Here is a 14004-nt window from a genome sequence, read left to right as displayed (position 1 = left end):
ATACCACCGGACTCAGTTACAAAACCAGCTGCTAACAGCTAAATGGCTTCCCTTCTGCCAGTTTCAACACAGATTTGTGTTCACAATCTAATTTTATCAGGGTAAAAGAAGGTAAGAAAGTATTTCCCATCCATAATAAGTTACCTGTGTCCTTTTGTATTTTCCTGCAACATGTTTTTCAGCCCGCCAGTGACAATAACAACATTAAAATACAAAATAACAGCACTTACTGCTGCAGATCTTAGACAATATATCGGGTGCACAGAAGTGGCAAAAATCAAATACAAACAAAGCCCCGGCACTCACAGATAACAGCTCAACTTATTTATTGTGATCAAAGAAAGGACCATGTTTCCAGCTTGAAGCCATAATCAGAGAAATAAGAAGACGAGTGTTGCATGAGAATATGTGTTCCACTCTGGTTAATGCTTGGTTCAGACTGTAATTTGCTAAGCAATACTTATAATTTTTCATAGACACATGAGTATGTATAATCATTTTTGTCCCAGAGGCCTCTAAGGAACAATTAGTTAAATATTGAGACCTTGAATTGGCAGCAGTTACTCTGTCTTCCTTTGGCTAGAAAGACTCCTGGCCAGAATCTTTATATCTATTTGCAATCAGAATTGTTTTGATTCCTTGCTTCCCCTCTGTACTGACTTTTTATGAAGATGATTACAGCCCTCAGAGCTGTCAGCTACCATGTTGTTTAAATGTGAAAGAAAAAATAATGCAGATGCAACGGTTGCCAACCACCCTCCATCAATAATTGAGCATTTAAGTTCATTTTCCAGTAAACCCAATCTAATTAGCGACAGTTTCTTAAGCAACCTACTTCACTGTATAAGGGAGGGGAGAAACCAGGGAAAACTATATGATGTGCAGAACTTCAATCAAGATCAGCTAGGAAAGAGAAACCCTTCAACAAAGTTGTCAGCAGTGTGAAAGCACAATAACAGTGCTCAGTAGCACAGCTGTCTAGCTGCTATAGTAATGGTGGAAAAGCACCATCATGCTACAACTTCTGAGCTAAAAGTGTCTTTAACTGTAACAGGAACATTTCTTACACCTCCTTTCTAGTATAAAAAGGGAGAAAAAAAATGTTCCACACGATTGCTTTTGTGGGTGTAACAATAGCACATCAGATGTGCGTGAGGTACTCAAATACAAGAGGGGGCAGAGTGAAAATTGCAAACTCATTTAGTGCCAAACAAACTGTGAACATGCTTAACTGCCTCAACCAAAATAAACATGTTTTCTTTCACCTGTTTTTTGCAGGAGGGGCACATTTAAATGACAATGACTCTAATGAGCTCTGGGGCCAAAAGCACAGGAATCAGATTTCTATCATTGCCTTCCTGAATCTAACAAGATAAGAAGAGCTGTTTAGGGATTCACTTAAGCTCCTTGTCAGGTTTCCTGCTCAAAGGAGATGACTGTCATAAATTAGATGCAAAGGAGTTCAAACTGCATTTATCAATGCTGCCTTCACATGTATAAAATGCATTATGAAAATTTATCCTCGAGAACCAAATTTGATGATGGCTCTGCTGTCTTCATAAGTCTTTTTAGTTCTGAGGTATTCGAAAAGATTCTGCTTTAAATAATTACCCTTTGCCTTGAGGGGGAACCCCACTAAGAGTTGAGGTGAAAGTTGCTTCATGCAGTCAAAGTAAAAGAAAGTTGAACTGAGTTACGTTCTATCACAGCTTAAATTAAAGAAATTATACTGAAAATCAGGAGAGATCTGATGAGCGCACCAGGACAGACTCACCAGACAAAATCTCTGGATATTAAACAGGGGTGTAAATATGGTGATCTCGATGTCTATCTTTTGATACTTTGGAAAATGTAAATACAAATGTAGTTACTGTATGCGATATATGTGTGTTCAAATCTTGCACCACCCATGGTCCATGTTTCAACCTTAAGGCAGCTGGTCCTTAAACAGGATTTTCTCTGGAAAAATAACTTTATTTTCTTTAATGCTATAAAATGGCAACAGGATCAATACCGTAGGTAGAGTGATAAAGTAACTGTTAATGTAATTATTAACTCAAATCCATTATGCTGAATATGAAAGTGGAATACATTAACTGCTCACTCTTACATGCATATCAATAATCTAATTATAATGTGATAAAAGGACCAATACAAGTAACAGGGGTTTCACAGCTATTGCTCAAAAGCTAACTGTTTAGTGCACAACTCTGCTTATAAGGCAAAATGTAAAAAATCACAATACTGTTCATTTTAGTGTGAAATTTTTGCTGCAAAAAGCATTAAAACACATAGCAAAACATAAAAACATACAATATTGAAACATAAAACGCGTTGATGTAAACATAATTGAAGAACATGGAATTCGGCTATGCACAGTTGAGAATTTTCCAAGTCACTGAAGCTTCTCTCAAGAAGGCTATAAGTGTCCATGATATCCCCACAGAGCCTGTACATTATATAATGAACCCTGTGTACAGTAAACATCACCATTATCAATACAGTATATTTACCATCAACAGAATATGACTCATCTATTTCTGAACATCGGCAGCATCATGTAAGGCCAACACATGAAAAATTACATCCTTTTCCAACTTACCATTGTCATCCCCAACATTAAATAAAAATAGAGAAAAGAATAAAAAGCAGACTTGTCAACAACAGCAAGAGTTAACCTCATCCTGCCTTCAGCATTCAAGGACACACATTCACAACCTTTTCTTTGTAGCCACCAATCTCAGAGTCCCATCGGACACATACAGAAGTTGTCAGGCTTATTGGAGTCAAAGTTCAAATTTGTTGAATTCTGGCACACAACCATGAAAAGTCATCGAAGTGGCTCATGCAGCTGCGGCTCTCTTCTTTGGAAATAATGGCCTTCAGCACAATGTCAAACTTACACTGTCTTGTGTCAAAGTCCTCTAAAGCAGAGCTCATGATAATTTCATAAGTCTGTTATTCTAACAGTCACAGGGAGTGTAAAAGCAAGATATTAATCAGATATCAAGAAGTATATATAGTGTATGCAAAATAACCAAAATAAATTGAGACAGAAGTATTGAAGTCTATAAGCAGCTCATGTAAACATCTTGACCGAAGTCATTCCTTACTCATAAAGGGCACATCATTTGTCAACATATTTAACCCATTGGCTCTTGACAACAGCACTGACAAAGCACCTCAACACCTGACAGGAAGCCAGGAAAAGCGACTCATACTGACACTCAGTGTTCAACAGCCAGGAGACTTCATGTCTTCCCGGCCTTCAAGGGGCTGCTGAATGATCCATAACCAGGTTACTAGAGCTGAGCATCAGAGCCTTTCAGCAGTGTACCCTTCTGAATCCTCCGTTCCCAAACAGTGATACTGCCAGCGGTACTCACAGAACAGGAGCTTCCTTTATCTCCGACTCATATTTTCACATTTCATTATGCTGCCTCTTTTCCCCAAAGCCATTGTTACAAGACACACAGTTACTGCTGAATTGTTAGCAAAACCGAGCTTACGTTTCCTCATTTAAAAGGGAGATTTTTCCAAGGCTGACAAATCTCTTCGCATTCTACCGTATCTCACTCTTCATTTGGTTATGCTTTAATTTAGCTATACTGGAACCTGTATCCGGGGGCCACAGCAAACTCAAAACAAATCAGATATTCAGTAGTTTCTCTCTCGTTCTTCTCTAGTCCTGTCTAGCCTGCCCCTCCAACAGCCCCTCCCTCCCGAAGGCAATCCAACAATGTACTGCTCATTGATCAGAGGGACGATCGGTGCAGTGTGGAGGTAAATGGCTGTCACAGGGAATGATAGACCTTAACTCAACCATGGTTGCTCCTGAGGCCACTCAGTCTCCACTTACAGTGATGGATGCAAGGATGTCGCCCATCACATTCTTGAGAGTTGGGAGGACATTGTTCCAGCACTGGAGGACCCAGGAAACATTAACATAAAACATCAGTTTCAGAAATCTGGCGTGAACTGATGCCAGGGCTGGAGCGAAACACATCACATCTTCAGTGTGGTCAGTATTTCAAATTTTAGATAAATCTACATTTTCCACTACTTTATATGTTTACAAACTAAAGAAGTACCCATCCAATGTGGTATTGTAGTGAATATCTTGACAGGTTGCTGGACTTGCAAGAGACACATCAAAGAATTAAGCCAAATAAAAGCTGCAGAGATATCCCAACTCAAAATCAACAACAGTACAACCAGCAGAATGATTATCAAAATAATCAACAGCTGCAGCTGTAGTTTAATTCCACACCTTACTCGCTGTTTCTCTTGGTAATTTAAACGCACGTCCAAAAACACGAGAGTAGCCCAAGTCAGCAGCAGTGCGGCCAACTAGACTCCTCAGCTGTGTGTACAGAGCTTGTCCCTCGCTAAAGGTTTGCTTGAATTTTCTCAACACTAGGCTGGATAGTTACCAAGGGAACTAATCGTCCAATTACCAGCACTTATCCATCATTAGAATGGCTCTGAGAGACCTGGAGTCAGTTCTAAATCATTCAGCACTATAAACTGGAAACAGCTAAAACAAGGTGTTTGAATGAAACTGTAAGTGTGTTGATGGGAGGTTTTCGGATGGGGAGATCACCTAATTGCACAGTGACTGCAGTGAACAATTTAATTTTACCACTGTCAAAAGATCAGAGGGAAATCATGAAATAAATGCACAGAAAACACAAAGTCAGCAGCACTCCATTTAAATCCTAATTGACTTTAATTCAGCAGGCATATAAAGGCTGAGCCCAGTAGTTTCCAAAGCGAGCTCTGTGGACCAACAGGACATTTTTTAAGAACTTAATGAGATGCCTGCCTTCTTAATGTTTTTCATTGCCTCATTCAACCCAGTTACAGATAAGGACTTTGGTGCTGCAACGATTAGTATGTTTTAGTAACTTTTCAAGTAAAAATGTGAAAAATATGCTTGTTCCAGCTTCTTAAGTTTGATACTTTTCTTAATCATTTAATGAGAGTAAATGAAGAGTCTTTTGATTTCGGTCAATTTGTTGGAGAAAAGGAGCAATTTGAAGGCATTTGGGTTAGGGGGTTAGAGTACATTTGATTTTGCCTCTGGGATTTGGGAGTCCATTTTTGACAGTTGTGTTTTACATTATCTTTTTATTGACTATAGATTAATCTATTCAACATGAACATTACCAGCAGATTATGCGATGACGGAAATAATCGTCAGTTGCAGGCAGCCCTGCTGGACATTCTCAAAATGTGGAGAAGGTTTGGGATCCCTCCCCCACAGCCATGCATGCCTATCAGATTTATGTCTGAAGAGTGCTAAAGTTAACTTTATGTTTATCCCTATCCAAGCCAAATCAAATTACTTTTCCACAGTTAGTTCACACACCCCCAAACTTCCACATCGCTCACAGGATGAGAAAAAGGATAAACGACATTATAAAGTCAAATCAGGGGGATGAATTTCATTACAAATGGATGTAAACTAATCCTGTAATAAAGTTTGAGAGGGATATATACACTTTTATATATCATGGAGGAAATTTAAAATAGCTGCACCAGAGATGTTCACTGTTATCTCGCAATTTATTAAAACAAACATGGGAAAATACAGCGTTGTAATGTAAGTAAGTACATTTGCTCATGTACAATTAGTGCAATGTTGAGGTACTTGTACTTAACTGAAGTATGTTCTGGCTCTTCATACTTCTATTCTACTATATATTGGAAGCAAATATCGTACCTTATACTCAAATATATTTATTAGATTAACTGTAGGCACTAGTTACTTTGCAGTTTGCATGCTGCAGCGGAGCCAAATCAGCACTTTTTTCAAAATATGACTTTATCAAAAATCTGGTAAAATAATAGACTAATAATAAGAAAAATACAGAATTTTGGATCCTGTTATCGGACAGACCAATTTTTGGTAACGCAATGGCATACAATACAGACCATAATTTACTTTTACTTGTAGGCTGCTTTTGATACTTAAGTACATTTACTGCCAGAAAATGAATTACTCAGTTCCTTAAATACATGTAATATCAGATACCTTACGACTTTTACTCAAGTATTACTCATATGGGTGACTTGGACTTTACAAAAGTAATATTTCAAGTAGGACATTTGGGTGCTTTTGAAAACATCTGGAAAAGTATAAGGATGATTGGAAATCAGTGGTCAAATGTAACATAAATTAAAGTAAATTTACCCAAGTATTGTATTTGTATTGTATGTTTTGCACGTCCACTCCTATGTATATTGGAGGCAAATTTCATCAAACTTTATTTGATAACCTCAGTTACTAGTTACTTTTAAGATCAGAGCCATATTTGAAATTAATTAATCATATCTGCAAATGTATCAATGATGATCAGAAAAATGCTGATTATCTTATAAATGGCCAGTCATTCCACAGTATACACAGTAGCAATACATCTTAATACAGGTATGATTTGCTTACACTTTTTATTAAAAAAGTACTGTTAACGTGGATGACTACCACTGTTACCAGAGTAGCCTAAAAGTTTTGCACAGTATCTTTATTTTAAAGGTGCACTATGTAAATTTATGTAAATCTTAATCAGGAAAGAAAGATCTTCATTGACTGATTTTTTTCTTCTTGCCTAAACAAACTAAATAAACAAACTCTTATACCGTTCTCGTGACTACATAAACTGAATAAACAAACCGACCTTACAGGAACACATCTCATACGGTTTCACTTTGTTTATATTTGGCGGACCCTGCCACCTTTCTAGCTTCAAAACAGTGTTTCCTCTGAGAAGAGCTTGTTTATTGAGCTACTGAAAAAATACAAAATTCTCAGTTTGAATTATTACCTCATTAATATTGTAAACATTATAATTCTGAGTTTGAATTTCTTCAAAACTACACAATGCCCCTTTAACTCAAGTGTGACTTTTGGGTGCTTTTAAAAACACAAGTCAATTATTACAGATAGAAGATAGTGACATTAGTTGATAGAGACGATTCAGAATTATAATAATAAAGAGCAGCTAATCCAGCCTCATTATAGTTAATTTGACAACAAATAGAAATGTCAGCAGGTATTTAAGCTAACACCTCTGTGACGTTATAGCATTATATGGACGTTAGTTAGCTAAAATACCTCGTTAAGTTTCCAAAATAAACAGTTAGGTCCCACATTAACAAAATGGCATCATTAGAGAAGGAAAAAAAATATCATTGAATGTGACGAAGGCTCTATATTGTCAGAATTAACTGGAAACTGACGCACTTTAAATACATTTTCCAAGAATATCATTTAAGCTCATGTGTAACGTGTGATGCTGAGAGGTTGGTCAGACGAGCCTACCGGCGTACTGCAGGAGAAACATTGTCCTCTGTCGCGGGTTTTTGAGATGAAACAGTCCCACGGAAGATAAAAGTCTCTCAGTCTGGTATAAATCCTTCGTCTCGGGGAGTTTCTTGGCTGTTACGCCGCGGTTGACGAGGCAGGGCTCCGGGTACGGTCCTGTGTGTCTGCCGGCGGACGGTGGACGGTTATCACCTGCCTGACAACACGCGCTCTGCTGCTCTCAAGCTAGCAACAACGATAGATGCAACTTCCTGCTATGACTTTCAAAATAAAACCAACAGCGGAACTCAGGCATTCAATTTTGCCGAATAGAAGGCTATTTATTGGACTTTTGATATCAACTGGCACGGTGGGGTCTGTCATTAACACAAGTTAGTGTTATTAATATAAGAGCGCACCTATGAAAACCAGAAAGGGAATAATTTCTTCATTTTATTTTTCGTAGTATAGACGTTGAGCTTTTAATTTGAAGCCAAGTGCACCTTATGTTCCTGTGTTACAAATTGTATCAGGTGTCAATATCTTCATAGGTGCAACGTCCCATTGGATGAGGTGATTAACAGAGCAGAGTAATAGATTTAATATGGAATACAATGACCAAGATTAATGACAACGATACAAGAAAACTGTCAACAGTTGTCAAAATTAAATAACATGGAATTAAGTCAGAAAGCACTGTACATCTATATAACATAGCAAACAATGAATGAGTCATAAGGGAAAGCAAGTTTCAGAAACACAACAGACATAATATCACATGGGAAAGAAAGAAAGAGAAAGAGGTAAAAGCATAAAAATCAGTGGTTAAAAGCAGCTCTATTTAACCCTCCCGTCGTTTTCAGTGACCAAAACATTAGAAAAAGGGAAATATTGCCTTTGTTCATATTTCCATGAAGGCTGTACACCACTTAGGTACAAAAGATTGTCTTTGGGTCTTTTTTGACCCGGCAGTTAAAATCACAGTCACAGAGTCAGTTGCAGACTAAAAAAAACACAATCAGACACACACACATGCACACACACACACAGTGCTGATTGATCTCAGACAGAACTAAAACTTTCTCGTGCAGGTGTACCGTCACCTTTCCACGACCCCATACACAACTTTCAAAGATCAAAGTTCAGACAATTTCACACACAACCATCAAGGCCCTGTTTACTAACAACTCTACATCCAGAGTCTGTAAACGTGCTGCAGGTGACAGAACCCTCAGTTCTCTCTGTGCTGAAGACATGAGTGCACGTTTCACTGCTGAACAGGACGTAGAGATGAGGGTTTTTTTTTTTTTTTCAGATCTCCAGCAACGCGCATTTGATTTGGATGATGAGGAGGTATCTGAAGAAGAAGATGGGGAGGAATACAACCCAGAGCATGATGCATCATCGACAGATGAAGAAACATCTCAACCTGAATGAGAAACGCCTTTTGTTAAAGAGATAACATGGTCCACATCACCACATGATAACCAGGGCAGGATGGCAGCACGAAATGTCATAGAGATGCCTCCAGGTCCCACAAGATTTGCTGTTTCCCATGTACTTTCTGCACATTTGTGATACTTTCTTGGGCTACACAAGTACTATATCTTGATAAAAATGTAAAAATATTGTTTACCACCTTTGCCTTAAAAAATGATAGTATAAAATAAAACAAAACCAAACCATGACATTGTACGTGGTTTAGGGTTAGACTAACAGGTCATTGTTGCTTTGGAAAGGCTATAAAGGCTGAAAGTCAAACCAGTGCTAATCAAACACATGGATGAACATCTTATCCACACCATCATTTCCCCTAACTCATTACACTCTTGCCTTGATCTTTTACATTATGTTTGAACTCTTTATGTTTTATATTTCTTGAATTACCTGATTTTATTGCATTTCATTTTGTCTTATTTCTCTATCATTTGTTAGTTTTAGGCCTATATTGTTCGGTATTGCATTTTGTGAAGCAAACTCTTCTTTGGAAATGTGCCATAGAAATAAAGTTTATCATCATTTATAATTCAATGTTAATTATTGCGTTTGTTAAGCCTTGTTGTCCTCACATCCATTTCTATCTTTCCTGTACATTGTTCTTGGAATAGTGTGTGTACTGAAAGTAACTTAAAACCAGTCAAACTCCCTTCATGTGTACATACTGTATACTCGGCCAGTGAAGGCAATTCTAATTCTGAAGCCACTAGGGAATATTCCACAGCAGTGGATAAACTGGGTTGTTTGTCCCTGTCCTCATTAGCAGTCATTTGCCTAATTCACACCAAGATTGGAAGAGATGCAGAGATCTATTTTTGCGACTATGCATACATAAAAATAGCTTTTAATGCGTCCATTCAAATATATTCTATTCCTGTGGTAATTGGTGTTTTGGTGTCTCATCTTCAAGCAGATCCTGCTCAAAGATTTACAAACCCCTTCAAGAGCAGAATCGCAAGAGCAAAATAAAACATTTTATTTAACGCGCGCCCAGCGTGTGAAGTCGTTCTCATCCTCTGCAGTCGGATTGTCGGTTGCGGGCTGGTGGAAGTGCTCCTCCTGCACCCGAACTGTCCCTGTGCCTCAGCACCAACGTCTGGTTGGCTCTTTGCCTAATATCACGAAGCTGCTCTGTAGACTGGGAAGCAGTTCTCCGAGCACCTGAGCAACACATGTTAACCAAATGTGTTATCTCCTCCCAGGTTAGTTTAACATCATTTGCCCTCAGCGGCTCATTTCATGTACTGTGTATTTGCTCGCAGCCCTTCTGCACCATCAGTTTTGTCATGGGAGAAGCTTCTCTGGATGCTTCTTTAACCAAATCTACACAGTGTTGTTGTTGTTCCCCAAATAATAGCTAAAGGCGTGTGCCAGACTACAGTCTACTTAACATTTGCAAGAGAGGAACAGAATTTTATTTGGCAAGTTGTAGTATTTTCAAGTATTAAAACGGTTTAAAACAATTGTTGTGTTTTTAAGATTTTTCAGGTTCTATCGGTGGATATTATGTCCTTCACATCATTGACAAACACTGCGGGACGGGAGAGATAAGTCGAAAGCCCTTCAAAATGAAAAGTTAGATAAATGCTTGGGCAACAGATGACCCCGCCGTTTTCTCTTCACTCTGTCTGAAATGGTTTTCTGTTCCGAGGTGATATTCTGCATTTACCAGTTGACACCAATGTCTCCTTGAAAAATGATTTTGAATTACTGTCCCTTCACCCCAGAACCAGAAAAAGGTCAGAGATGAACTGAATGTCAGACATATCCTAAAGTGGAAAAGAATTAGCCCCGCGGTGCATCCATCACACCCGGCGAAGTGCTCTCAGCATTGATTCTTAAACAACTTTGATGTAATTGCAGAAATAAATGAGGCGTACGCCGTTCACAGCGCACTAATGTTGATTTCTCAATCTGCGCAGCGATATTTCTGGATATGGAAATTGCATGTTTACCGGCAGTTTCTGCAGCACTGATTTTGTGTCAAGGCAACACTACATGCGAAATGCATTAACGTAGAAACACCTGATGGTATGAATACATTAAAAGTGAAAGAGAGCTCGAACTTAGTCTATTATGGAAACGGTGAGTCATTCATCATCTGCCTTGGGACAATGTAGCTTGAAATAGAGTTTGCCTTTGAGTGTGCCATACAAAGTGCACAAAGGGCAACATAAAATAAGAACAGCGCTGTGGAGCTTAAAAAGGTATTTTTTTGTAAGAGCTATAATAACTTGTTTGACCTTTCACATTTGTAAATTTTGTCTGGGGCTTCAAAAAGCTAATCAAAAGCGCTTGAAATGTGCACGATATCACAGAACACTTCTGAGAGGCGACGGCCTTTATTAAGAAATCTACACACGTGTACTTCATTTACTGATTTCCTGAATCAGCTACACAATATGGAGCCGCGGGGTGTCCCAGGACTATACGAGCTGTTTCAGAAAGATTTTCCCACTGATTTAAAACGAGCAGAGCTCAGCTGGATAAAGGTGATGTCATCTCCATGCGCAAAGTTTAAATGTAATAAAAAAATTAATCACCAAGAATGCTTTTCTGCTTCGTCTCTACCAAGCAGTCTCTACCAATCACTTTGTGTTTCCACTATCGCCAATTACAGAAAAAAAAGAGCCTGTTGTTCATTACCTTCCTGCTGAGGTACTGAGCACACTGATACTTTGTTAACAACCAGCCTCTATTGTGTGTCTCTGCTCAATGATTAACAGAACTACAAGATCTATTTGAATAATCAAGGTATTATCAAAAAGGGAACACGTGAAATATTTGTCCAGATGTAAGTATCAAAAGTAAGTATATATGTCACTGGGTCCAAGTAAATTAAGTTTGCACACGTCATTGATGAAAGATTTTTTTTAAGAATGAATTTCCCTGAAGAGTGATGCAGCTGCAGCTACAAATCTCCGGCAAACCACAGCACAAAATGCAACCTAGACTTTTTTTTGTCAATGTATATGAGTCAAACCTTTGTGTAAAAGCACAATTACAACGAAAGAGGCACTTTTAAGATTTGCTGTATTTTCATTTTTCGGGTCAAACTTATTTTCAATGGGAGTGCTGCGGGCACTTTTACGTTAGCATCAAAATCGCTGTTTTTAAAACACTAAGAAGGCTCGACACAACATGAAACTTTGCTCGTAGTATCACCAGGGTCTCTACACATGAACACGAGCATTGAGGACATTGTTTGTGTACACAGAGTTTACTAAAAAGAAAGTTTTAGTAGTTGCTTGTTCCGCTAGCCGCCGTCCTGGCAGCGGAAAAGTATCAATTTCCGAATGCGACTTAAAGAAGAACAGTTAAGGTGGAACGCTCCTAAAGATTAGTTCCATATAAATGCACAGATAATTTGTTGTTTTGTCGAAATCAATGTTGACCTTGATGTTGAAAAAGGAGCCTTATAAGAAACAATACTAAAATCAAAATCCGGAGGAGTAACGTGAGATATAGCGTGGATAGATGTTGTCTGAAGACAGAAACGTTCCACCTTAACTGTCCTCCAGGTTACGTCACACTCGGAGATCGACACTTCTCCGCTGGCAGGACTGCGGCGAGCGGAACAAGCTACTGCTAACATGAGTTGTTCAAAAACTTTCTTTTCAGTAAACTCTGTGTACACAAACAATGTTCTCAATGCTCGTGTTCATGTGTAGAGACCCTGGTGATACTACGAGCAAAGTTTCAAGTTGCGTCGAGCCTTCTTAGTGTTTTAAAAATAAAGATTTTGATGCTATCATAGTAGTGCCCGTACAAAAAAAAAGCCTAGGTTGCATTTTGGCGAGAGTTTCGCTTTAAAGAAGGTAAGAGGAAAGGTCCAAATTTCACTCTGTTGGTTCACAACACTACTGCACATTACTCTGCACTGTTACCTGTTCCTTTCTAAAACAATGGCAGGTAGAAACTAGTATTTACTCCTCGCCGAGGGGACAGGAAGTCCAACTGAAATGCTACACATAAAAATATAAAAACAATTTAATAGTGACATGCAGTTAATAATAATGAAATAAGATTGTATTCTGCAGGTCCAAGCTATGGCTATGGTACTGCTGCTACTGAAGTACATATAATTAATGGTAAATTAAAGAAATAACTGCGGTATATTATTATTACTAGTGAGTTGCAACTGATAAGTGCAGTCAAATGAAATGGAAATACTCCACTTAAGTGCAAGGACCTGATATTTGTACTTAAGTGCAGTACTTGAATAAAAAAAATGTGCACTACTTCTCACCTCCTGATACACCTGATTGCACAAACCTGTGGGGAACGCTCGCATGAAGCCACAGCACAGCACAGCACAGCACAGCGCACGCTCTGTGTCGTGACGTAGGTCAGAGCTCAATTAAACTGACTGCACGCTCTAAAAGTGTTGAATGAGCCAAAATTAAACACCGCTATTGATCATTTGACGCCGGTGTTACTGAGAAAGGCCAGGTGGGATTTGGCCGGCTTGACAGGAACACACGGTTTGAATGCGAGCGCTAAGCACATCAGAGCGTCGTGTGGTTTTTTTTTTTTTCTCCTTCTGTGTGATATCTCGAAGCCGAAGACAATCTATTTTTATACAAAACAAAAAAGGCGAAGAGATTTAAAATCCCCCCGCTGGGTGAGTGAAATGTGCTCCGTACGTTGGCTGCATGGGCCCGTAGTGGTCTTGCAGAAATGTACAGCCAAGCCGGGCTCTCTTTCATGGTTCATGTGTCCTCTGAAGAAAGGCAGTCATAAATAATCTTAATGGTTTCCAGACTGAATTCAATTACCTCTGTCACCCAGTAGAGATGAATAAAAGCGAGTGTGTGCTTCCTTATTCCATTTGCATGTCCCTGGGGGACGATGTTTGCCTTTCTTCAATTCTCAGACAATAGTTTGCTCTCCACGGCTTGCTTAGTCAGAAAATGCATTTAATCAAATGCTAATTTGACATAATACCTAACAGATGCAAGAGACCTTCTGTGGCTTTTGTAGATGGCACTGTGCATTAACAGCACAACAGTCCTCCATGGCAAAGTGATTTGGTGGCTTGAAAGTGGAGGGCGTAATAAATCAAAGTAATTCCTGCAAGAACATTTCCACTTCCTTCAGAAATGAGGAAAAATCTTTACCATCACAGAAAACGTCACAGTAGCCATTTCTTCAGTCACGGTGGCATGAGTTTGACCCCGCACACTCCAACCTCGGGCGAA

General features: G+C 38.8%; 1 protein-coding gene across 4 annotated transcripts in view; it reads right to left on the bottom strand.

Moving 5' to 3' along the window:
* Positions 1–7548, bottom strand: part of LOC115568979 (ecto-NOX disulfide-thiol exchanger 2-like) — a 179201-nt gene extending 171653 nt beyond the window's left edge. For all 4 annotated transcript variants that reach the window (XM_030396780.1, XM_030396781.1, XM_030396782.1 and 1 more), the window contains exon 1: positions 7325–7548. In XM_030396780.1, coding sequence (XP_030252640.1) covers positions 7325–7346 — 22 coding nt within the window. In that variant the 5' untranslated portion in view covers positions 7347–7548. The remainder of the gene's footprint in view (positions 1–7324) is intronic.
* Positions 7549–14004: the final 6456 nt, after the last annotated feature.

The sequence above is a fragment of the Sparus aurata genome, chromosome 18, assembly GCF_900880675.1.
Source record: "Sparus aurata chromosome 18, fSpaAur1.1, whole genome shotgun sequence".
NCBI classification, from domain to species: domain Eukaryota; kingdom Metazoa; phylum Chordata; class Actinopteri; order Spariformes; family Sparidae; genus Sparus; species Sparus aurata.
The sequence above is the reverse complement of the archived record's forward strand: the minus strand, read 5'-3'. Positions and strand labels throughout refer to the sequence as shown.